At 42.2% G+C, this 25,803-nt stretch overlaps 1 protein-coding gene across 1 annotated transcript in view; it reads right to left on the bottom strand.

Moving 5' to 3' along the window:
- The window catches only part of LOC122806104 (phosphatidylinositol 4,5-bisphosphate 3-kinase catalytic subunit alpha isoform-like), an 835,043-nt gene that overhangs the window by 745 nt on the left and 808,495 nt on the right, over positions 1-25,803 (bottom strand). The window contains exon 8 of the mRNA XM_044076341.1: positions 377-462. Within this exon, the coding sequence (XP_043932276.1) occupies positions 377-462 (86 nt within the window). The remainder of the gene's footprint in view (positions 1-376; positions 463-25,803) is intronic.

The raw sequence follows: 25,803 nt of genomic DNA, 5'->3' as shown, positions 1-25,803 counted from the left end.
AGTTATGGGACACGTTTCTGGCTTACTTATTCACTCACCAAATACTACATAGTGTCAGAAGTGGAATCACAGAAACTACAACACGAACACAACACTTGTGGCTTTAAAGCAAGTTAAGGGAATTTGCATATGTCATGTGGTACTTTTCCCTTCTCAGTATAAAAATCAGCTGTCTGAACATATCATTAAAAAAAATGGCAACATGCATCATGTGACTACCTTATTCATTCAACAGCCACTTACTATATGTTGCATACCCAAAAAATACAAACAATTGCTGCCAGTGCTCTTTCCAGCTTAGACAGACATGCAACTCTGAATGACTTTGCAAAATTTTGAAATGCAAGCTGGCCAGCTCTCCAGCTCAGATGTCTACCTGGGATTTGAGCAAGGTACTCGTGAAGTATTGACAATATCACAAAGAGGTTCACCACCATGGTAGATTCCTGTCCGGACATAAATCTGGGGGAAAAAAAAGCACAAAATGAATGAAAATATAAATGCACTGCCTTCTCCAAGGCACAGATCTATGCATTCTGAGCAGTGACAGATGCATATGCCTCAAGAATATTAAAACTGACATTTATTATAGATAATATTAAAATATACCTTTACTACCAGGAATCAGCACTGACACATTTTTAATGCAGGTACAACATATTATATGAAGATGAAAAAAAAAAAAAAAAAAAAGGCAAGAGAACAGTTGCGGTTCACTGGCATAGTGAATACTTCACCATCATAAACACCAGCATATTTCTTTTACAAAAGACAAACAGGACTGATTAGTGAGAAAGGGATATGTCAAGCCCCAAGATGGCACCTCTATGTAAGGCTGGGTAAAGCAGCTGGTGTACTCATAAATGAAGAAACAGCAAAATCTGACTCCTGCTATTAAGGGAGGCAAACAAAATTGTATACATTACAACTATGCTACACTGCTACAAAGAGAGCTAACACCTAATGAGTATATTAACAGCTAAAGCATAAAATATCTTATATTGTAGCACACTACAGTCCACAAATCTCAAATTTGTCCCCACTGCTCATCTTGTGATCCAGCAGACACATTTTTGATATCAGCACACAAAAAGTTATGTACTCACCATAACGTTCCATCTGAGTAGGTAACTTCATTTGTCAGCAACCTGTGGGTATCGAATCTGACCTGGATCCGAAGCCGGCAGCTTTCCAAGCTAAAGATCTGAGCTCCAAGCTCCTCCCCTTACCCATAACACCCTGCTACCTCCTTCCAGCCCTCAGATCACGTTTGCCCAATTATACAATTTCACCAAGACAAAACAACAACCTAAAAAAAACCATCCTAACCTAGTGAATACCAAAGGCTGAATCATTGTAGGATTCAGATAACCAAAGAACCAGGTTAGGTGGAAGGAGGGGGGGGGGGTGTCGGTTGCTGACAAATGAAGTTACCTACTCAAATGGAACATTATGGTGAGTACATAACTTCTTTATATGAAGTAGTTAACTTCATTTGATCAGCAGCCTGTGTGACAGAGTCCCCAGCTACCAAACACTTGGGAGGTCCTTAAGGAAGGGTATTCCGGAGCATTGCAGAGCCAAAAGCTGTCCTTCCTCTGGATATTAAATCCAATTTATAATGAGATATAAAGGTATGAGAGGAAGCCCAAGTAGCCGCAGAACAAATGTCATCCAAGGGCACTCTTGACCAGAACGCAGCAGAAGTAGCCATAGAAGGGGTAGAATGAGCATGAACCCCTAAGGACTCTGGCAGACCAGTTATCTTGTATGTGAGCAAAATGCATCGAGAAATCCATCTAGCTAAAGTCACCTTTGACACTGGCTTGTCCAAGAAGGGCTTCGCAAAGGATACAAAGAGCTGCTCTGACTTGCGAAAGGCAGCTGTTCTGTGCAGGTAAAAACGCAATTGTCTATGAACATCTAACAAATGAAGTTTGTATTCCCCTTTATTCTGATAGTTAGGGAAGAAAACAGGTAGATTAATGGATTGATTGATGTTCGCCTCTGAAGCCACTTTAGGTAAGAAGGAAGGGTTAGTCCTGAGAGAGACTCTGTCCTTATGGAAAACAAGATATGGAGGTTTAGTACAAGGGGCCTGGAGCTCTGACACCCTTCTACCTGAGGTAATAGCTATTAAGAAAGCAGTTTTCCAACATAAGAATTTTAAATCAACAGAAGCTGCAGGCTCAAAGGGTGGTCCAGTCAGAGCCTGAAGGACCAAAGTTAGGTCCCATGGGGGAACAGCGTTCCTAGTAGGAGGTCTCAAAAGGAAGGTGCCTTTCAGGAAGACCTTACAAATCTTAGTGGAAGCTAAAGGACTAAGATTGTCTCCAATGTGAAAATGAGAAATGGCAGCCATCTGAACCTTTACAGTAGAAGAACTGGCCCCCTTGCTGAAAAATATGAGATAGGAAATCAAGCACTGCTGGAATGGGAGCAGTGAAAGGATCCAAATTCCTATGCGAGGCCCAAATGGAAAACCATTTCCATTTGCTGTTGTAAACCTTCCTGGTAGAAGGCTTATGCGCCGCTACCAGGATGGATCTAACTGCAGACGAGATACCGGAGTCCTGGAAACTAATGGAACTGGATCAACCAAGCTGAGAGCTTGAGGTCATCCAGATTCAGAGTTTCTAATCCCGAAGGATGAGAAATCAGATCCAGGATGGGATCCAAGATCCAGAGAGGAGCTACAAGATATGACCATAGGTACGGGAACCAGGTTTGACAAGGCTAGAATGGGGCTATGAGAATAATCTTGTTCCCCAACCGACGAGCTTTCTGTAAAAATGTTGTCATTAACGGAAGAGGAGGATAAGCATAAAGAAGACCGGATGGCCAAACATGGACTAGAGCATCTCTGGGGCTTTCCCACGGGGGGGGGGGATTAGATTGAAAAACTCGCTGCACTTCGCATTTGAAGGAGATGCGAAGAGATCACAGCAAGGCTGAGCCCACTTGCGGAACATCAGTTTCGCTACTAAGGGGTTCAGACACCACTCGTAAGGCGAGAGGATAGTTCGACTCAGCTTGTCCGCTTGGATGTAACACCGACCCGGAATGTGCTTTGCTAACAGAAAACGGTTGGTGGATATCACCCAATCCCAAACTCTCATGGCCTCTCGGCAAAGAGGGTAAGACCTGGTCCATCCCTGTTTGTTGATGTACCAGACCACTGACATGTCTGTCTGAATTGCAATAGTCCCTGGAGGGAGAAAGGTATGAAGAGCTTGCAACACTAGAAGCACCACTCTCATCTCCAGAACATTGATATGCAGAATGGTCTCTGTCTGAGTCCATGTACCTTGGACAGTTTTGCCCATGCAATGCCCCCCCCTCCCCACCCAAGGCGAGAAGCGTCCATTGTTACCGTGGCTTGGGGTTGTGGCATTATGAATGGTCATCCTTCCTGAAGCTCTCGAGATTGGAGCCACCATATGAGGGAATTTCTACAAACTCTGCTGAGGGGGACTGGAGAGTCCAACAGGTGTTGAAGGATGGACCACTGGACCTGCAAGGTCCACTGGAGAACCCTCATGTGCAAGCGAGCTAAAGGCGAAAGGTTGATTGCTGCTGCCATGGACACTAAGGCTCTCAGGACTAATGCCGCTGATGGGGCTGGAGATTGAAGGAGTGCTAGAACGTGAAGGGTTAAGCTGCGATGTCTGTCCGATGTCAAGAAGGCCTTGGTCTGAAGCGTGTCTATTCTGGCCCCTATGAAGTCCAGGACTTGAACTGGTTGAAGGGATGATTTCTTGTGATTTATAGTGATCCTCAATTGGGAGGCTAAGCAGGAAGCAATCCCTGGCTGAGCAGAGTAGATGCCTGGTGGAGGCGGCAAGGAGCCAGTCATCCAGGTAAGGAAAAACCTGTATTCCCTGAAGTCTCAGGTGGGCCGTTACAACTGCCATGACCTTGGTGAACACCCTGGGGGCTGTGGTGAGGCCGAATGGTAGGACCCTGAACTGGTAAGGACTGTCCCCCAACCAAAAGCGGAGAAACCTCCTGGATCACCTGTCCATGAGAATGTGGTAGTACGCATCCTTGAGGTCTATGGAGCACATCCAGTCGTTCTCCTGCAACAGGGGAGAATGGATTGAAAAGTGACCATCCGGAATTTCTCCTTGGCAACGAAGAGGTTCACTGCAGAAAGGTCGAGAATTGGTCTCAAGTCCCCCGTCTTTTTTGGCACCAAAAAGAACCTGGAGTAATTGCCTAACCCTGACTGGTCTGGGGGGACATGCTGGATGGCTCTTTTTTTTAGCAGCTTCTTTATTTCTAAAGCTGCAGCCTCCCTCTGACTGGGTGGAACATCGGGGAGGCACCTCGATTGAGGAGGAAGATTTATGAAGGGAATAGAGTAGCCTCTGGATATTATTCGAAGCACCCAGCGATCTGTCGTGATGGACTCCCATTGTGCCAGGTGCTTTGAAAAATGCCCCCCCCCCCCCGACTGCCTCCAGAGCGCAGCAGTCAGGCAACCCCTCAGGGCTGCTGCGTGGGTTGATCGGAAAAGGGTTCCCGCGACCCAAAATTCTTCGCCCCCCCCCTCTGCCTCTTGGCCGGCGTCCACCTTGTCCCCCTCTGCCTCTGAAGGACGAAGGGTCCAGAGCGTAACGGGACTGCTGAGACTTCCGGAACCACGTCTTCTTTTGTCCTCGCTGGTTCCTGGAAAAGGATCTTTGAGGAGTCGAGAAGCGGATTCCGACAGCATCTTCCCATCTTTCTCGCTCTGGACCAATGCATCGTGGACGGTCTTGCCAAACAGGGTAGAACCATCGAAAGGAGCATTCGTGAAGGGGTCCCCAAAGTCACAAAGTCGGAGCCAGGCGTGAAGCCATAAGGCGATGCCTGATCCGCTGGCTCTAGTGGCCCCCTCCATGGCATGGGAGAGTAGCGGCATAGACGTGTTTGATACCGATTTTAGAGTGGCCATGCAAGTCGAGAAGGTCCGTTTGTCCTCGGCCGTCATGGACTCAGGGGGAGACTCAGCATATTCTTTCACCAGATCCCGCTGAAGCCTAATCACATGGGCCAAGTAATTCAGCGCCCTTATGGAAAAGGTAGCCGAACCAAACATCTGCTTTCCGATACGATCCATCATCAGAGACTCCTGATCAGGAACTATCCTGTGCCAGTTCCTTCTTGGTGGCAGCCGCCACCACCATGGCATCTACCGGGGAACCTTTACTCCACACTGTCCTATCCACAGGGGGAATAAGGATATTATCTGGTCTCCTGGGGATTGGCTCTACAGTGTCCGGCTCCTTCCACACCCTGGTAGTAATGAGGTCTACCAGGGGGTTGGCCGGAGGGAACACCCAAGAGGTAGACGGGCCTGAGTCAAACACCTCCAGAAACACGGACTCATCCGAGGAATGCTTTTGAGCTGACCACCCACCTTTTAGGCGTAGCATTTCCATAATGTCTCCCAAGGAGACGTCCTCGGGGGGGGGTGACCTGGGGGAACCTTCCCCTTCCTCTAAATCGGTGTCATTCGTGAGAGACTCGGGGGAGTCCAAGTGCGTTTGTGAGGGACCTCCTCGGTGGGACTGTCCGAGGAGGGCTCACCAACAGGGTCATGTTCCTCCAGTGGAACTGGGTGGGGTGTCGACGCAGGCTGTCCCTGGGGCAGGATGATGGAAGACAAGCCCGTCTGCGAGGGAATGTTGGCTGGATCTGTAGCACGAGCAGGGGGTCTCTAACCTCTCAAGAGAACCCTCTCCACCACGTCAAACGCCAAAGGTGAGCCGCTCTCTCTGGGCTCCATGAGCAACGCCCTAGGATCCAATGTGGGGATCGGCATCAGAGCCAAAGCGATTGGACCCGAAAGGGAAGTGTGCTCCAACCGCAATGGAGCCGAAGACACACTTACCACCTCGGATCCGATACACGGCTCTCGGCCCAGAGACCTCGGATACAAAAAGGGATCCCACAAACTCGAGGGCATGGCCAGCGGCGAAGTAGCAACTACTATCGGCGCCGACTCCCTGACTCCGAGACTGCTCGGATCCAACGGCTCCGAAACCTGATAATGGACTGGATAAGGAGCTATGGGGGCAAAAAAAAGGGCTGTGCTCCCCCCCCCCCGGTGGGTGGAGAGGCAGGAGCACTCCCATCTGCATCTGGGTTTGGAGAAAGCGATGCATCATCCAGTCCATGTCAGTGTCTGAAAGGCTTCGTGTCGACTTAGAAGAGGCCGCCGAAGTTGGGCGGGAAGGCCGCTGCAATGACCTCGAAGATGGCTGGGGCTCCTCCTCCGGCTCCAGGGAGAAACGTGGAGAACAGAGCCGAGACAGGGAGGACCCGGGAATCTTCAGAGGAGAAGAGAGCTGTTTAGCCGGCGGGGCCGAGGGGGCTGAGTAGGCCCGCCGCTTGTGGCTCCTATGCTTCTCTCTATCCCTCCATCCCTCTCTCTCTCTCTCCTCTCTTTTCTCTTGGAGTCCTTCTCTCCTTGGGAAATGGTGGGAGGTTGAGTCCCAGCCAGAGGAGATAGCACAGCTGGCTGAACTTGAGGGAGAGGAGGAAGAAGCAGAATCGGTGGGTATAAGACCCAACAGGATCAGCTTGTTCCTCCTATCCCTCAGAGCCCAGGGGTTAAAGGCTGTGCAAATATAGCAGCCCGGAGATAAATGTGCTACCCCCCAGGCAAAGAACGCACTGAGTGTGGCCATCGGCTGGGGAGAGCTTATGGCCACACTCAGAGCACTTAGAGAAAATGGCCTTAAGGCCTTCAGCCATACCAACTACAACCACACACACACACTTACACACAAGAATAAGGGGAAGGGAATATACTAAAACTAAGCTAGGCTAATGGGTTTAAACAATCACAAACACACACACCTCTCAAAATTATTGCAAAAAATTCAAGAAATTACACATTACTCACTACCTAACCGCCAAGAGCTCGTAACTCGTGCTGGTTAAAGCCGCGGCAAACAAGATCTGAGGGCTGGAAGGAGGTAGCAGGGTGTTATGGGTAAGGGGAGGAGCTTGGAGCACGGATCTTTAGCTTGGAAAACTGCCGGCTCGGATCCAGGTCGGATCCGATACCCACAGGTTGCTGATCAAATAAAGTTAACTACTTCAGATACTCTGTTATAACTGAAAACCATTCCTTTAAATTCAAGTAGAGAACTCATTCACCCAATGTGAAACTCACTGAATGTAAAACATTGATAAGTGTACCATTGCCTTCAAAGAATATCAGATACTACTGTATTACTAAAGTAAAGAAAAGCTTTTTGCATAGCCAGCATGTAAAAATCTACTGCCAATCATTAGCATATATATACACACACATACATACATATATAGGATTACTTTCAATATCTCAAAAATTAAAATAAAAACGGTACTAATAACCGACGTGTTTCACCGAAACTACAACTAACCGGTGGCCCTATCGACAACAACATTTTCCGGCATTAACAACAATGCCACCCTTGCCTTAACTTCCTTCCTAATCCCTACACCTAACATCCTGTTTATGTAAGGGGGGCAAGCCCCCTGCACCCCCCCACCCCTAACTTAATATTCCAACTCCAAAATCACACTACAGTGAGGAAAGGTATGTATTTCCCTAACCGCACTGCACCACGATCCCTTTACATGAGTTATATTTGCGAATGCACAGTCCATTCACAAATATGGCGTTCGCTCTTGTAATCTGCACACATATGAAGTACTCGAACGTCTGTTGTTCGAATACTTCATAGCCATGTAATTGCACGGTGGCATTTCAACAGTAAACCATATATATATATATATATATATATATATATATATATATGTGTGTGTGTGTGTGTGTGTATCTACACATACATGTGTGTGTGTGTATATATATATATATATATATATATATATATATATATACATACGCATGTTTAATGATAGCTCAATACAGACATTTTCTGGAAATGTGCTACATTCCCTACCTTACATGAAAAAATTGTATAAAACTGTCCCCTTCACTACATGGAAGTTTGATCATGGTATCTACTGAAGGATAGAAGTTGCCTTTTCTGGAAAAAATACAATTGTTGGCTTCTGATTCAATGACAGCTCAGTATGTATGCATTCTGAACATATGCTGCCTTCTTCACTATCAGATAAAGTCACATAACCACCCTTCTGGAAATAGAGTACAGCACATGTCAGACTGTTAAAATGAAATTAGTGTTCATGCCCACATATAAAAGGTAGTTTCTCAATTCCTCCTTTACAACTTTAAACGTCTGAAGGACTTTCATGTGGACATTCATCAATAAAGAATGCTCAAGAATGCCACTCCGCCCTTAGGGACTGCAGTGTAGTTTAGTAATAAATCTGACCCATCTGCCTGCTCCCCTTAGTATAAAGTTTTGTTCAAAATATATACTGCTACCTACAGAAAAAAATGCCTTTTCTGGAGAAGTATATACACGATTAATACTATGACATAATGAGAACTTAGTGCAAACACATTTTGTGTGTGTGCTGCTTTCCTCACCCCAAAAAGAATTCATATACATGGCTTTAGGGGTAAAAAGTATAATATAACATACCAGAATAGAAAAGTAATGATTGCAAAACCCTACATTTGGGATCCATGTATAAAACTCCACACACACTGGCTTTCTTTTTAAAAGTTCTTAAAACATTCATAGATTTATGAAGGACAGGAGTATAGAATGCACTCAAGGGTGCCACTCTACCATTATGGATTTTAATGCAGCTCATTGCTGAATCTGCCCTACCACAATGCCCCTTTTCCCTAGTAAAAATATGTCATGTTTCTAATGAAAACGTTCCATGTAATGACAAGTCATTCAAATAGTCTTTTTTTTTTTTCAAACATCTTTATTAACTTTACACATGAAAAAAGCAATCTTACATTTATATAAATGAAAAACATACAAAATTATATCACTTTAATTACAATTTATATCACAGACCCCACTGGAACAAATGTAGTTGTAAACATCACACATCACTTATAAACCATCCAGTCACTGTCAGTTAAGCATTATATAGCTCATTCAAATCCTGCCTCTTAAACCTCATTCCTGCTCTGCATATATTGTCCCCACAATTCCCATTTTTTCCTATGTAGTTTGCTCCTTCTCTTTTCTAAAGATCCCAGTTCCAGTTGTTTTATCTCTGTTATTATATTCACTACTTCTAGTAAAGTTGGTCTAAACTTTAATTTCCATTTTCTAGTAATTGCTGTTTTGGCGGCCACCATAATTAGACTCAGCAAGGCTTTACTATGTCTAGGCATTTCTGATTTTGTAGCATAACTCAAAAAATCTCCCCAGTCAGCCCAATCTGCTCACCCAACATCTCCAACAGAGGGGTCTGCAGGGAATCCCAAAAGTGTGCCAGCTCATCACACTTCCAACAAATATGTTCTCAGCTACCTCTTTTTGCCTGTCATAGCATTTGCTATCCCACCTGAGGAAAAATTCTTTGGAGTCTACTTAGGGTATAAAAATATCTAGGTAAACACTTTCAGACAAAGATCCTAAATCTTCTTGACTTTGTTGCATATTTGAGAGATCTACATATACCCCCCATAGTCTCTTTGTGAATTGCTTATCCAATCTCTCTTCTCAATCCTTTCTAAGTTCCTCTGATTGATTCTTATAATTATCATGCAATATATTATGTGCTATACTAATTATTCCTTTTTTAATGGCAGCTTCTGTTCTAGATTCTATTAAAAACTCTACCAGTGCTGGTCTTTCATGAGCCCCCTACTTCTTTCTCTTTGCCTATCAATCATTGATATCGAAGGAAATCTCTAACTTGCAGTCCAAATAAATTCTTGGCCTCTTTCCATTCTATTACCTTTCCCTTTCTAGTTATTTGCTCATAATACCTTGTTTCCTTTGCCAGTTTTCTCCAATAAATTCCAGCCCCCTCTTGCCTATTATCTGCATCTCTGACCATAGTCAACCTTATTGGCAAAACCTCTTTTCTCCATTCTCGTGCTGGTTTGGTTCTTAGAATACTGCCTGCTATTTTATGAATATAATACTTTGTATAATTTTGGTTGCTCTCCTTAAGAGTCTACATCCAAAATCCCAATCTCTCCTTATTTCTTGAGCTTCCTCCCTGTGTCAGCATCATTCCTTTCCACTACGAATTACAGTTTTCTGCTTGTGGTATGTATAAGAGCCTTAACTGTGTTGCTCTAAAATATCCCCTCAAATTAGGTAATCCTAGTCCACCTTGTTCTATTGGTAGAATCAGCTTATCCCACGTGACCCTTGCTGTTTTCCCTTCCCAGATAAAATCCTTCAACTCTTTTTTAATTGCTATCCACAAATTATCCTCTAGTTAATAAAAGTATGCCTGACCTGTGTATATGACAAAAGGGACTAAAGCATTTTAATGGCTTGTATCTTAATATCCATATCCAGATAAAACTTCAATTTTTCACTTTCAATTTTTGTATTATCTTCTATTTAGTCTCTTCCCACATATGCTTAGCTGCCACCAGAGTCATTTCTAATCCATACTCCTAAATATTTCATTTTATCATGTCCCCATAAATATGGATATCACTGGACCAATTTGTGTGTGGGTACATAATTTATCGCTATTGCTTTTTTATCCCGAGAAGATCTGAAACTGTCTTAAATGTTTCACAACACTGTAATGTCCCTTTCTTGTTTTGTCATGCATAAAATATTATCATCTGCAAATAGAGCCAGCTTTTCCTGACTACCATACCAATTATATCCTTTCTGAGTCCCTTATTTTCTTTGCCAATGGTTCTGAAATATAATGCAAACAACAAAGGGGAAAGCGGACAACCCTGCCTGGGTTCTTCTACTCAAGCAGATTATCGGAGAGGACCCCGCCCACTTAAATTTATTTAATTTGTTCTAAATATACTAGCTCCCATCACGAAACTTAGAACTAAAGTTAACTATGACTCTTGGCTAAATAGGACAACAAAAGCCTTACTAAAAGCCAGAGACAATGCCTGGAAGAACTGGAAAAAGAATAAAACTAGCCAAAAAAGGCCTGGAAGAACTGGAAAAAGAATAACACTAGCCAAGAAAGACAAACATATCAACAACTTTGGAATCAGGCCAAAAAACAAACAAAAATGGATAAACAAAACTACTTCCCAGACATTCAAAACAAACATTCCAAACCCCTCCAAATGTTCTGGCAGGCTATCAATTCCCTTCTAAAACCCGGCAAAACTACCACTCCAGCTCCCAACACCAATACTGATAATGACAGCATAGCTTCTCAATTTAACCATCACTTCACAGAATCTATTCTCTCATTATCGACCCAGCTATCCAACAATAACTCTAAATTCCCCCAACTATAGATCAAAATAACATAACCACCTTTACACTCTCACCTGTACCAACCTCCACAGTTAAAAAACTACTCTCTAAACTAACTCACCACTCTCGCAACAGATGGTCTACCCACTAATTTCCTAAAATTAGCTGCAGAGTCACTAGCCTATCCTGTCTCAATTCTTATAAACCACTCTATACAAGAAGCTTATATCCCCCAACTTTGGAAAGTGTCATATATTATTCCCCTTCACAAAGGTAGCAACTCCTATGAACTATCAAACTACTGGCCCTCTGCAATCCTATCCCCCCTTTCCATGCTCCTGGAAAAATGTATTCATACCCAGGTAATGCACTTCTTAACCTCACATAATTTCCTCTCCCTCACACAGCATAGCTTCCGCCCAAACCACAGTACAACTACTGCTCTTCTCTCTTTTACTAACGAGGTTAACCAACTAAGAAACAACAACTTCATACCAGCCATATTCTTAGATCTATCTAAAGCATTTGATATGGTCTCCGATAACCTACTTATTAGACACTTTATCCACCATGTCCTTCTCCCCCCTCCACTTCTTCCTGGTTCAAAAACTATCTCTCTGATAGAAAACAATCAGTCAAATGCCAAGGTATACTATCACCTCTACTACCAACTATTATAGGCGATCAATACTGGGTCCTCTACTATTCACCATTTTCACTAAAACTACATACCTCCACCCTGCATGCATCACTTATACAGTATGTAGATGACTCCACACTAATCTGCTCAGCCCCATCCATAACCACTCTTCAAAAGCTTACCTAAGAATCTTTCGACTCAGTCTAACAATGGATTACTGATATCCAACTTATTCTAAACCCCAACAAGACCAAATTACTCCTTTTTACCCCAATAAATCCAAAACCACACCTCCTTCCTTCACTATCACTCCAGAAATAGCACCACAATCTCCCCCTCCCCCCATACTAAGCTCCTCGGTGTTGAAATAGATAAGGATCTTCACTTTGATGTCCATATCTCGCAAACCATTAAAAAGCTACATAAAAAATTAGGAACCTTATACAAACACAAACAGTTCAGACCAAGCACGAATCTCCCTAGCCCAAAATCACCTCTTGTCTACCCTAATGTATGCATCACCAATCTTAATACACATCAGGAAAACAGACCTAGACAAACTAGAATCACGTTACAATAAAAGTGCAAAATTCACCAATAACTCCACTCTTAGAAGTCATCACTGTTTTGTCCTAAAGGAACTACAGTGGTTAGAACTCCCTCAACTAATTAGCTACCACCTAGTGCTCACCTTCAACGTAATAAGGAACCCCCACAAAACCCCAGCCCTAAACCAACTACTAAACCAATATTCAGCAAAGCATCCTCTATGCTCATTCAACAAAACCCTGCTCTGCATATCCAAATCAACAATGCTGCAGGGAAAGCTCTTTTCTCTCACACCATCGCTAGGGAATGGAATAACCTCCCCCAAAATATCTCCTCAGCACCATCTATCTCACTTTTCAAAAAGTCACTTAAGTCACACCTCTTTGCAGTCATGGCTCTGTCCTTGCATCACATAAATGCTTTCCTGCTCTCCTCCAATTCTTGCTACCCTCCTCACTTCGCTGCTTACCATCTCAAATGTACAGTACTCAAATACTCCCCATACAGGGCCTACTATTTTGCAAATTATTTTATCTTGTGAGATGTTTCCTTAATGGCATCAGTTTTTGATGGCATCAGTCAATGTGTGTTTTGTTCTACCAATACTGACATCCAGGGTCTACTATGTATAAGCTAAGTTTGCTTAGAACAAACTATTGTATGATATATCTCTTTGATTGTGTGCATACCACTGTAGAGAATTGTTTTTGATGTAACTGTGTTGTTGTGGAGCTTTTCTCCCCGGGCCTCCGCTGTAAATGGATCTTGTTCCAGTCGGACTTTCTCGGTAAACAAATATAAAATAAATAATTCAAGCCTCTGATCCCTCATATATTCTTCTAATCAACTTTATGATTGTATCAGGGAAAGCAAATGCTTCTATTGCCCTGCTCATGACGTCCCAGTCTACTCTGTCAAATGCTTTCTCTGCATCAAGAACCATCAATAAAAGTGGTACTTTTTTCTTTCTACTTCCCTCTGGATTATCAATGTTCTGTTAATATTGTCAAATGTTTGCCACCTATCCACAAAACCACAGTCATTCAGATACAATCTTGACAGGTTTTACATTCTACACCCTGAAAAGAATTCATATACTCATCCCCAAGTATAATGCAATTTGGTACCCTACACATTTTCACTACCATATAGGCCTATTGGTGGAGTCTTATCAATTTAAGGTTACATTTCTGCAATACTTTGACATTCCACATAAACGTTTTTGGACAGCAGGTCTGGGTATGCATGTGACTCAGAAGTAACTGAATTGCTAGATGATGAATGTGTGTATAAGAGATGCAATATTTGGTGAGTTTTTCTTTCTTAAAGGACATTCAGATGCTGAAAGTATAACTTTCATGGAAAATTAAATACTAGTTTTAATATTATGTTATAAATACAGAACACATTTATGATTTTATGTATTGGATATTTGCCATCATGAGGCGTACAAAAAAGTGTTTGGTTCTTGTGAACTGAATCTAAAGACAACTGCAGTAGGGAAGCTGTAAATTTATAGCAAATTAAAAAAAATGGACTGCGACCTTATTGCATCTTAACTACCATACTCACTAGTATCAAACTGTTACTCTTATCCACATGACCCACTGAGTGCTGTCATTCATTAAAAATGAAAAAAAGTGGCACCAATCATTATTTTATTTATTTTACTTTTCACACACCTGCAGAGAAACTGCCCTCTGAAAAAAAAATCAATGAACTGCACCCACTGGCAAACACTAAACAAATGTCTAGAAATCACTGGGTAAGGGCTGATATCAAATATTCTCAGCCATCAATGCCAGTTCTTATCTCAAATGAACAAGCCATGAATTGCCAACTATGCTATTACTACGTGATGAGGCAGCAGGAGTGAGATGGCATGCTAATAAAAAGTCACGGAGGAGTGGGATTTTCACACACACACACATATATATATATATATATATATATATATATATTTTTTTTTTTAAGTTAATGTACTGATGAAGTAGCTATCCCTATAGTTTTCTGAGGGGAGCATTTTCCTTACATGTATTTTTTTTATCATTTTCAAATTTTGGCACCTGCAGTGCTCTCCTTATCTGTGGGTGCAGAGAGGTTAAAGAAAAATTACAGAAATATGGCCATGTTTGTGCCGTCTGTGATGAGCAGCAATACTGCTTCCCAATACCAGGTGCACTGTGCATGGAAAAAGTGCTTTGCAGCAGCATCTTCTTAGTTCCACCCTACAGATGCGATTTTACCTATTACAACTGTAGTTCAGTGTAACAGATGTACAGCCTGAGCACTGAAAATTTTTCATTGTCACTGGTATTCTCCTGAAGTCACTGCTAAAGATATTGAAGATACTGCTACAATCAGTGTGTCTGGATTATGCAAAGCATGTCATTACATGGCTCCGACTAAAACTGAACACTATTTCACTGATGAAGCAAAATCTACTTAATGTTCTTTGCCTTTCAAGTCAATAACCTTACTTTTAGCCTTCTGACAGCTTTACTGTAGCATTTCACATTGTACAAAGACATTTAAATGTTCCACAGTAGATTCAATAAACAACCCCAACATGTTAACTCCTTTTATTACCAAATCATGCAACAAGCATTATAACACACACAAAAAAGCAAGAAATGTAAATTATTACTATTCTGACTTCATGATTAGCTAATCCATACAATGCCAGGCACAACCATCATATCCTGTAATGGTAAACAAAATGACAAATCACTTCTAAGATCAAACAATTCAGTTCTAGCTCATGAAGAGATAAATGTATTGCCTTCATTGCAAACCAAGCAAAGAACTGAAATGGTGTTTGATTAAAAAACAAAATCTCAAAAACATCCTGGTACCATTAACATCTGGGAAAGTAATCCAAGCAGTTTTCGCCCACATTCTCCCACATTTACTTAAATCAAATGATGCAAAAAAAGTGTATTAGTTTTACATGGCTAGTAAAATATCCAAAAACTCAGCATAAAACAGAGAATAAAACCGCAAGATGAGAACATTTGTCTTGTGGGTAAAGGCATTTTCAGATCTAAACAATATTACTTAATTATTTACAACACAATCTAGGGGAAAACTTCCTGCGACTACAAGGTGGAAGGAAATCTCCCAAAGGACTGCTCATAAGCTATTTTTCTAACCTGGTTTTCCAAAACTGCTTGTGTCCCCCCAAAATGGGTGTGTGGCAAAGAAGCAATATCTCTATGTCTGGCCACATTACCAGCACCTGCCATAAGGATGCAGCATAAGTAGCAACACCTAGTCTACAGTGTGTGTTAAGTACATCCCACTTCCACTTCTCCCCCAAGACCCCCCCCCCCACCGCAAACACATATACTTTGGTGTACATTTTAACATGGAGCAGAGGTACTCCATGGATGACAAGAAATATACTCCTAGGTTCATAGGTACTTACTTGGCTACTGATCCATAAGGATCTGCAGAAGCCTAGCTCTGCATTCCCACAACATTTATAAGCTCCTGTAATTTAAGTGTGAATAACCCAGAACTAAGCAGAACATTTATATGTTACCCCATATCCATAAGGGACAAGGGTTCAAAACACATTGGTGAGTTTGTGGTTTTCTATCCATTAGTCCAGATTACTTCTGAACACAGTAAGGAAAGTTATTTGCTTTATGTGGAGAGGAAAATGATTCCAAAGAACTGTTATTCTCTGTGATACATATCTACCCTGAAACATGTCATATTTATGTTTTTAAGAGATTATGTGATTGAATGGATGTTTATGCCAATGGACTTTTAGAGAGGGTCTGAGGATTATCTCCTACATGCACTGCACACTGTTTGTCCAGATGCGTGACTGCACTTGTTGCCTGCACTTCCACTTCAGACCTGATGAGGTGCATTGGGGTGAAAGCTTGCTCTTGTTTTACTCCATTTTAATAAGGTTCTCTAAACTGGAATATTTTTTTTTTGGTCATCTGCTTCTGTTCCTGGTTTGGTTTGCCTACTTGAGCTCCCAGTGTGTACTATTTTATATTTTTAACCATGCCTACAGTGCTACTTGTATGGGCTGCCATGTTTCATTTAAGCCAACAGTGCTTCAAAGGTAGACTATGTACTTTTGTTCCAATACAACTTCATCAAAGTACTGAATACATACATACAAATATTTCAAGCATGGGCACTAATGCCCTTCTAGCCTGCCAATATACCAAAACAGTTGTTCCCATAAGTGTCCAGGCTGTTCTTAAAAATAACTAAACAAGTAATTGCTTTAAATGTCATTTGGTAGTCTATTCCACGCATCAGATACTCTCTCAGAGAGCCAATTAGTACACTTCTCATTCCTCAAAAATCTTCTACAGAGATTATCTGATGATTCTCTAGTACTTTTTGATCACCCCATATATTCCCAATGATAGTTGTCTCTAAATGCCCTATATACCTAAATCAGATCTCCTTTTCAATATCTATAAGAGACACTCTACAACTTCAGATATTTTAGTCTTTCATATTAACTTAAATGTTCACATCCACGGATCCCCTTGGTATACTTCCCTCTGTACTCTTTTCAGTTTACTCATGCTTGTTTTCTTATAAGGTTTCCATATTATTTTTCCATATTCAGGTTTGGGTCTAATGTAATGAACAATGACTTCATCACTTCTGATTTCCTAGACTTTATAAATCATTTTATACAACCTATAGTTCTATAACTATCATTAACCAATTCATTGACATGTTAACAAAAACTCAGAGTTGGATCTACCCATATACCCACGCCCTTAAATGAATCTACAGTTTCAATCACTGTGTACTGTACTAAATATTCACCATTCATTTTATGTCTCCTAAATCTCATATGCTTAGTTTTGGATGTATTTATCACCATATATTCTCGTGTCCAAATGGTCAAGTTATTCAAGTTCTTTTGCAGATATTCCTTATCTGTAACACATGTAATCAGTTACCCAATTTCAGGTCACCTGCATATAGACTACAGAACACCTCACATGAAAAAGTTAGGTCTGAAAGACACAATCTAAAGAAGTAAGGGCTTAGGACAGATCCCTGTGGGACACCCTGACTGTAACCAACAATTCCACCTGTCCAATTGCTTTATGATGCTTGCCATGTCCTATTTGTAAACCATGCAGCTATCCATCTTATCAAGAGTACATCGGTACCTAGTTATTCTAATTTATTAATCAGTGTTTTGTGTATGACCCTGTCATATACTGAAGTTAAATCTATACAAATTACATTACAGCACAATTTTTCATTCATAGCTATTATATTGTTATAAAACATCATGTTACAGGTAGTAACGGATCTATTTTCAACATATGCATGCTGATATATGGTTTCAAGTCCCAAGCTATCCAATTCTGACAATAACTTATCCAAAATAACCTTCTGCATTATTTTTCCACAACATGAAAGTAGTCTTGAGCGTCTATATGACTTTGATTTTGTACTACTCACACTCCCTTAAAGATGGATTTCATAAGCGCATGCCTCCAATCTTAAGGAATCTCCCCATATTTACATGGCCTAGTAAATAATAAATATAATGGTACTGTAAGTTTTTGCTTAAGTGTTCTCAGGTAATTATTACCAATTCCTTCTCCTACTTGTGCTTTGTTTGGATCCAGTTTGTTCAGCTATTTTTCAAGATAATCTAATTTGATTCCAGTTACCTGGATGTCACTAAGAGAATTTGGGTCTATATCACATCATCAAACTTATATAAGTTCGAATGATGTAACATTGAACCCAAAAGTACAAAATGCAAAAATAGCGAAGCCACTGCACATCGATTTTTTTCCTAGGGGAAAAACATCGGTGGGCTGTTTTTGGGGCTTTGCTATTTCATCCACTGTGGTGCGATCTCAGAGTTTGTATATTTAAAGGGTTCCTATTATGAGAGTGAAGATTCCTTTAGGCGAATACGAAGACGTCAACCCGTGTTGCACAAAGTACGTAAACCGGGAAAGTTCAAAACCGCAAAGTTCGAAATGTCGATTTGTTTTGGTTGGCCCGTCTGCGGCTGCGGTATAGCTCCTTAAGGTAAGTGTGCGATAGATGGGAATTTAGTGTTAGGATTTGGGTTAAGGTAAGTGCATAGATAGGTAATGTATGTAAGAGTTAGTGTAGTGTTAGAAGTAGGTGTTTTTTAAATATATGTATGTGTTTTATTTATTTTGTTTTGGTGTATGTGTGTAGGGGAAGTGTGCGGTAGTTATGGACCTTAGGGTTAGGGAGGGGTTAAGGATAGTGCATAGATAGGTAGGTGGTATGTATCGGGTGGTGGGGTTGGCCGACTATTGCAGGTCGATTTTTTTTTCCCGCGATTTAGTGCGTTCGGGATTTTTGCAGTTCGTGTTAAGGGGGTCGACGTTTAGGTATTCACGTTTATGGATTTTTGCTTTCGTAATATAGACCCTATTTAAGTAGGGGGTGTGGTGCCCCCACATTGGGGGGTGTTGGAGGCTAAGCCCCCTTCTTTAGTTTTAATATAAGGTTTATGTTTTTCTTTCTTGTTAGGGAACAGCGATTTTTTTCCCTGGGAAAAAAATCACTGTTGTGCGTGTTCGTTATTGTGCGGTTTCGTTATTGTGCGGTTTCGGACTTTTGGGTTCGATATTACATCATTCGAACTTATACAAGTTCGACAATGTGATATAGGCCCAGAGAATTTATCACCCTCACTGTGCAGCCAAAATGTTTTCGCTGTACTCTTTCCACTGAACCCTCAGATTGCTGAATACTTCCACCAAGAATTCCAAAGTTGTCAGGGGGATCGACTTGTTTCATTGGGGTTGGATGATCTTTACAGACAATACATCTATAATCTCTTGTGTTTAAAAACAATTTTTATAATCTACACACAGTTTAACAATTTGTATGTCTTTGTCCTTCCACATCTTATGTATCTACAAAAAGGTTTCCTATTATGGTCAATATCTTTATATACATTTTCTTCAAAATTTTCTTGATCTTGTCTCACACTATGCTTACTTTGCTTGTCCAGCTTGTTTATTTCAGTTTTCAAAGTTGTAGGTTGACCTCTCTTCCATTTCTCATATTTTTTTTGTCTCTCACCTTAATCAGGTATCTTGTTTTTATGGAACTATATCCCCCTAACGTTGTATGCCTAGGTCCTGATGTTAAACATTTTTTTTTTATTTTATTTATTTGCACTCAATTTCTCTTTCAAAACTTTCCACATTACATCTGCAGTTTTTCCACTAAACACATCACTCCAGTTAGTGTAACATAGTAACTCCTTTGCTTGCATGTAATCTGTAATTAATCTTCACTGCACTGGTTTAGATTTCAGTTTGGCAGAATTATCTAGCAACAAATTAATCTTTATAACCCCATGATCATTGCACATCAACAGTGGCAAAACTTGACTTGAAGTAACAGTAATTTCTTTATGAACAGAAATAATGTCTAGTATTTCCATTCCCTGGTCGTATTTTTTTTTTGTTTGTTTACAATCTGAAGCAACTGTTGCACCTGAAAGTACAGTTTTGTACCTACCATAAATGTAGATGTTCGAGTGCTAATACAGCTGCAGTCATAACAGATGGTTTCTCCTGCCGTCAGGCGGGTCCTCGGTCGGCCGAATTCCAAAGTCTAGGTCCGGCGTCAGTTGTCGTCGCTTCTTCCCTGATGTCAGTGCAACAGGGGTATAAAAGAACCAGCCAACGCCATTTTCTTCCAGTTTTTCTTGCCCCAGATGTCAGGTGCCCCCAGAAGGAAGGCAATACATACATTTGTGTAATAAAGCAATGCCATATAATCAAGATATAGTAGTGCAAGCAAATACATCATGAATGAATACCCCAATCTGGTTGCATGAGGATATGTTAGCCAATAGGCCTGTCCCAAGAGGGGAAGGAGGGAGGGAAACCTGGACTGCAGCTGTATTAGCACTCGAACATCTACATTTATGGTAGGTACAAAACTGTACTATGTTCATCGTGCATACAGCTGCAGTCATAACAGATGGGTAGAATCCCAAAGCTAAGAAAGGGCTGGTAGGCACTAGGTGGAATTAGGAGGAGCCAGAATGCCCTGCAAGACTGCAGTGGCAAAGCCTGCTCTAGATTTGGAGTATAGTGGAAGGTGGTAGTGCTTGGAGAAGGTATGCACAGAACTCCAAGTGGCTGCTTCTAAAATATCTTTGGTAGGAACTCCTCTAAGAAAAGCTGCAGAAGTAGCCATGGCCCTTGTGGAGTGAGATCTGATGACTGTAGGTACAGTTTTGCCATGAAAAGAATAGCAAAAACGTATGCAGTGGGCTATCCATTTTGAGATTGTCTGTTTGGAAATTGGCTTTCCTTGAGCTCCTGTAGCATAGGACACAAAGAGCCGATCTGATTTTCTGAAAGGCTTTGTTCTGTCCAAATAATAACGCAGTTGTCTGTGGATGTCCAAGGAATGTAGTAATCTCTCTCCCCTTTGTTTTGAGGATTAGGATAAAAGGTAGGTAAATGTATAGCCCGATTCAAAGCTACCCTGGATACCACTTTTGGCATACAGGACGGGTTGGCTCGTAATGAAACTCTGTCCTGATGGAAGATGATAAAAGGCTGCACAGCCATGAGAGCTTGTAGTTCTGAAACTCTATGAGCTGAGGTAACAGCCAGAAGGAAAGCTGTTTTCCAGGACAAATATTGCAAATCTGATGAGGCAGCTGGCTCAAAAGGAGGCAAGGTCAGTTTTTCCAGAATGAAATTGAGATCCCAAGCAGGTATTGGTTGTTTCCTTGGGGGTTTTAGATTCTTAGCCCCTCTGAGGAACTGTCTTTAGAGGGGGTGAGAGAATAAGGGTGGATCAGTGTTGTATTCTGCAGAAATGGCTGAGGCATGGATTTTGATGGAGGAGAATGAAAGTCCACTGCTTAGGAGCTCAGCTAGGTACTGTAATATTTGAGGCAAATTCAGTTTTCCAGGATCCTGGCCCTTTTTCTCATTCCAGACACAAAATTGTTACCATTTTGCAGAGTAAGCTTTTCTAGTAGACGGCCTTCTGGCCTCCAAAATGACATCCTGCACCTCCTTGGAGAGTAGGGTCTGTTGTAATGTTAAGGAATCTTCCATGCGGCTAGATTGAGTGTTTTTAGCTGACTGTGAAGAGTTTTGAAGCTGTGCTGAGTCAGGAGAAGAGGCATTAGAGGCAGGGTCCATGCTGGGGAATGCGTCAGGCTCCTCAGGAGTGGGTAACAGTGTTGTCTTGGTCAGTCTGGAGCAATGAGAATCATCTTTGGTCTGTCTGCCCTGGTTTTCAATAGAACTTTGGGCAGCAGAGGAAGAGGTGGGAAGGCATAAACTGTCATTGATGTCCAACTGAAAGAGAGCATCCACACTCCAGGCCTTTGGATGAAAAATCCTTGAGCAGAATTTTGTCAATTGGTGATTTTTTTGGGAGGCAAAGAGATCTATGTCTGGCCTTCCCCATGCTTGGATTATCTCTGTAAAAACTTGAGGATGCAACTTCCATTCGTGTGGATCTGTCATATTTCTACTTAGGTTGTCTGCCAGCGTGTTTTCCTTGCATGGCAAGTACTGTGCTTGTAGTTCGATTTGTAAGTCCATGGCCATGTTCCAAAGTGACATGGCCAGTCTGCATAGGGGGTATGAATGTGTTCCTCCCTGTTTATGTACCACATTACTGTGGTGTTGTCCGTTCTTATCAATAGTTGACCTGGTTGCAGAAGGTCTTTGAAAGCTATAATAGTATTTATTACTGCCAGCATTTCCTTTTGATTGATGTGAAGGTGCTTTTCTTTTTGGGACCACTTGCCCTGAATGCACAGATCTGTCATGTGCGCCCCCCAGGCGTAGTTCGAGGCTGATTTGCTTGAGGCTTGCTGAATGGGAGACCTGTGTTTGTTTGGCATGCTTGAGCCCACCACAGGAATTCCTTTTGAAGACATGGAATTAGTGGTATTATTTTTTCCAAACTGTGGCTGTGTTGAGACCATAGGTTTTTCAGGTACCATTGAAGTTTCCTCATATGCAGCTTTGCACATGGGATTAGTAAGATGCAAGATGCCATGAATCCCAGAGCCTGCAGGATTTTCCTTGCAGTCAGCCTGGTGCAATTTGCTAGTGCTCTGAAGTATTGAGTTAGTTGCCCCTGCTTCTCTGGCGTGAGGTAGGCCATCTGGGTGTTTGTGTCCAAGTTGGCACCCAGGAAAATTATTTTCCGAGAAGGTATTAGCCTTGATTTCTTTTTGTTGACTGTGTATCCCAGAGAATTCAAAAACATTATTACATAAGCCAGATGTTTCAGAAGAATGTGCTTGCTGTCCGCTTGGATCAGGCAGTCGTCCAAATAGGGGTATATTTGTATCCCTTGAAGTCTGCAGTAGGCAGTTACTGATGCCAGGCATTACGTGAATACTCTGGGCGCAGTAGATAAGCCAAAGGGCAATGCAGAGAATTGATAATGGGTTGAACCTGCAAGAAATCTGAGGTATCTTCTGCAATTTTGTCTGATTGGGACATGCAGGTATGCCTCCTTGAGGTCCAATGTTACCAGCCAAGACTCCTTGCCCAGCATGGGAAGAAGCTGCTGTAGAGTGAGCATCTTGAATTTTGGTACGAGTAGAAATGTGTTTAGGATGGATAGGTCCAAATTAGGTCTCCAATCTTTTCCCTTCCTTGGTACCAGGAATAGTCTGGAATAAAAACCTTGACCTTGTTCGTGCGTAGGTACCTCTTGAATAGCTTTCATGTCTATGAGATCTGTAATTTGTCCTTGTGCCTCTGCCCTTTGATTGTGTGGCAGGTTTGGCATGCCTCTCATTTTTGGAAGGGTGTGAAAATGGAATCTGTAGCCTCTGTTTATAATGTCCAGGATCCATTTGTCTTTTGTGACAATATGCCAATTTTTTGTAAATAATGCCAGTTTTCCACCTAAGGGTGCTGCCATTTGAGTCTTGCTTGGCATGCAAAGGGGAAAGTCATTGGGCTTGCTTTCTGAATGGTTGCGAGTTATCCTCAGCACCTCTTTGTGTAGGAGCTTGCCATTGTCTGCCTCTAAACGATCCTTGGTATTGTCCTCTGCCTCTCGGGTGCCTGTATCTACCTCTTTGGGGTCTGTCCGTGGCTGGAAAGGACCAATTTTTGGAAGGCCAATTTCTACTGAAACGTGGGGGTTGTACCTGTAGAAAATCTTTCACAGTTTGCATTGATTTAGCCTTTTCCTCCATTTTCCTTAATACCTCCTCAGCATTAGCACCAAATAATACATCCTTTTGTAGAGGGGCATCTAGTAATTTAGCTTTTACATGATCTGGCAAGGTTTGTTCCTTGAGCCAGGCATGTCTACGTATGACTGATCCTGTAACAGCAGCTCTACATGAGGCCTCTAGAGCATCAAAACCACATTTGTAAGGTATGTTTACCCACTTGTTCTGCACTATGCATCAAATCCTGCAACTCCTTCAAGTCTGGTTGTTCAGGCTGTGACATTTTACTTTTCAATTGTGATAACAGAAACTGTTGGTACTTTAGCATATGGAACTGACAGCTTAATGCCCTCATGGTTAAGGTAGCCGAGGTATATACCTTTTTTCCCCACCTTTCTAAGGATCTGGAATCTCTCTCGGAAGGTAATGGATTTTTAGCAGTGGAGGCCTTAATTCCCTTGGGGCCCTGTGAGATGGTTTCTGGGTCAGCAGCATGGCTTTTGTATAAACATTGGTGTGACTCAGGAACCCTTTAGTACCTGTCAGGCTTGACTGGGGCTGGAGGTAGAGAATCCGGGTTACAGCAGACCTCCGAGTACACATCATCTAGGATGTCCAAGACCGGAGGTATAGCCAGAGGCCTGTGCTGAGGTAGCAAGAGAAATTCCCTAAGCCTTTTCTTGGAATCCGAATAATCTTGGCCTTCCCAGTGGAAGTGTTCTCTTAAGGTATGCAAAGTTTCCCCAAATGAGTAATCCTCTGGGGGGGGAGACAGAGGGAATGGACTCCTCTGCATCAGAATCTTCAAAAGGGGAGTAAGAATGTTCCTGATCATCAGAGCGCTCTGAAATAATGGAGCCCTGATCAGAGGAGGGGGATTCTTCCTCCACTCTGGGCCTTTTGTCCAGGGGGGGTTGAGAACCCCTGATAAGAGTAATTAAATCCTCAGCCATTTTAAGCATCTATTTTTTAGGCATGGGGCCTGGAGATGGACCCTGTGTAGCTTGTCTCAGAGTGCATGGCTGCTTTAGACTTAGTGAAAGCCTTGATGGAAAAAGAAGAGGAAGGTCTGAAGACACCTTTGAGAGGAGGTGGACCTGTCCACATTTTGAGATTCACCGCCAAGAGTGGCTTCGGTATCTGTAGTCAGGGTGTGGGCCGAGGAGCCTGCGACCTCGGGCATTGGAGACACCGCCAATGAAGTGTCGTCAGTAGTCAGGGGCTGCGTAGGCGCCTCGCTGAGAACCGGACCAAGTGTAGTCGGCTTTGGCGTAGTGTCGGTAGAGGCTGCGGACCTCGTGTGTCGGCCCTTATCTTTGCACTTTTTAGACAAAACTGGAGTTGGAGTATCCGACGACATAATATAGTTAAATGTTTTGCCAAAATAATGCTGGGCGAACTCCGCCCGACGCTTAATGGTGCGTTTGTTGAATGTAGCACAAAAGCGACAGACCGAGACGTGGTGGTCTGGGCCTAAACAAGGAATACAGAGGGAATGGAAATCCTTATGCGGTATTTGCTTCCCACATGAAATACAATTATTAACTTTGTCTGACATCGGTCTGAGGCAAGAAAAGTTTCCCCAACGGGGTACTTAGCTTTCAAGAAGACTTCAGTTGCAAAATTTTTGTAATTTCAGGAGCTGGCCGACTGGCACTTGCGAACTGCTTCTGCTTTGGGCACCGCGCGGCAAGAAAGACTGAAGAAAATGGCGTCGGCTGGTTCTTTTATACCCCTGTCGCACTGACGTCAGGGAAGAAGCGACGACAACCGACGCTGGACCTAGACTTTGGAATTCGGCCGACCGAGGACCCGCCTGACTGCAGGAGAACCCATCTGTCATGACTGCAGCTGTATGCATGATGAACATCATACATAGTGAATAATTTCCTTACTAATCTTGTTGAATCAATATTATTCCAAAATGTTTCTGGTAAATCTAAGTCCCCAGCTAATATTATTCTTCCCTCCTGTGTTTCATGCAAGAAATGTATGAATTTCTCTAGGTCACCAGTACTTGACTTTGGTGGTCAATACACTCAAACAATTGTTACGTGTTCCAGGGTTGTCTTTATAGTCACAGTTGTACAGTCTGTAGTATTGGTGTTATCACTGAACATGTAATA

Source organism: Protopterus annectens, chromosome 7.part0 (genome assembly GCF_019279795.1).
Source record: "Protopterus annectens isolate FY-2018-M chromosome 7.part0, PAN1.0, whole genome shotgun sequence".
Classification (NCBI taxonomy): domain Eukaryota; kingdom Metazoa; phylum Chordata; order Ceratodontiformes; family Protopteridae; genus Protopterus; species Protopterus annectens.
The sequence above is the reverse complement of the archived record's forward strand: the minus strand, read 5'-3'. Positions and strand labels throughout refer to the sequence as shown.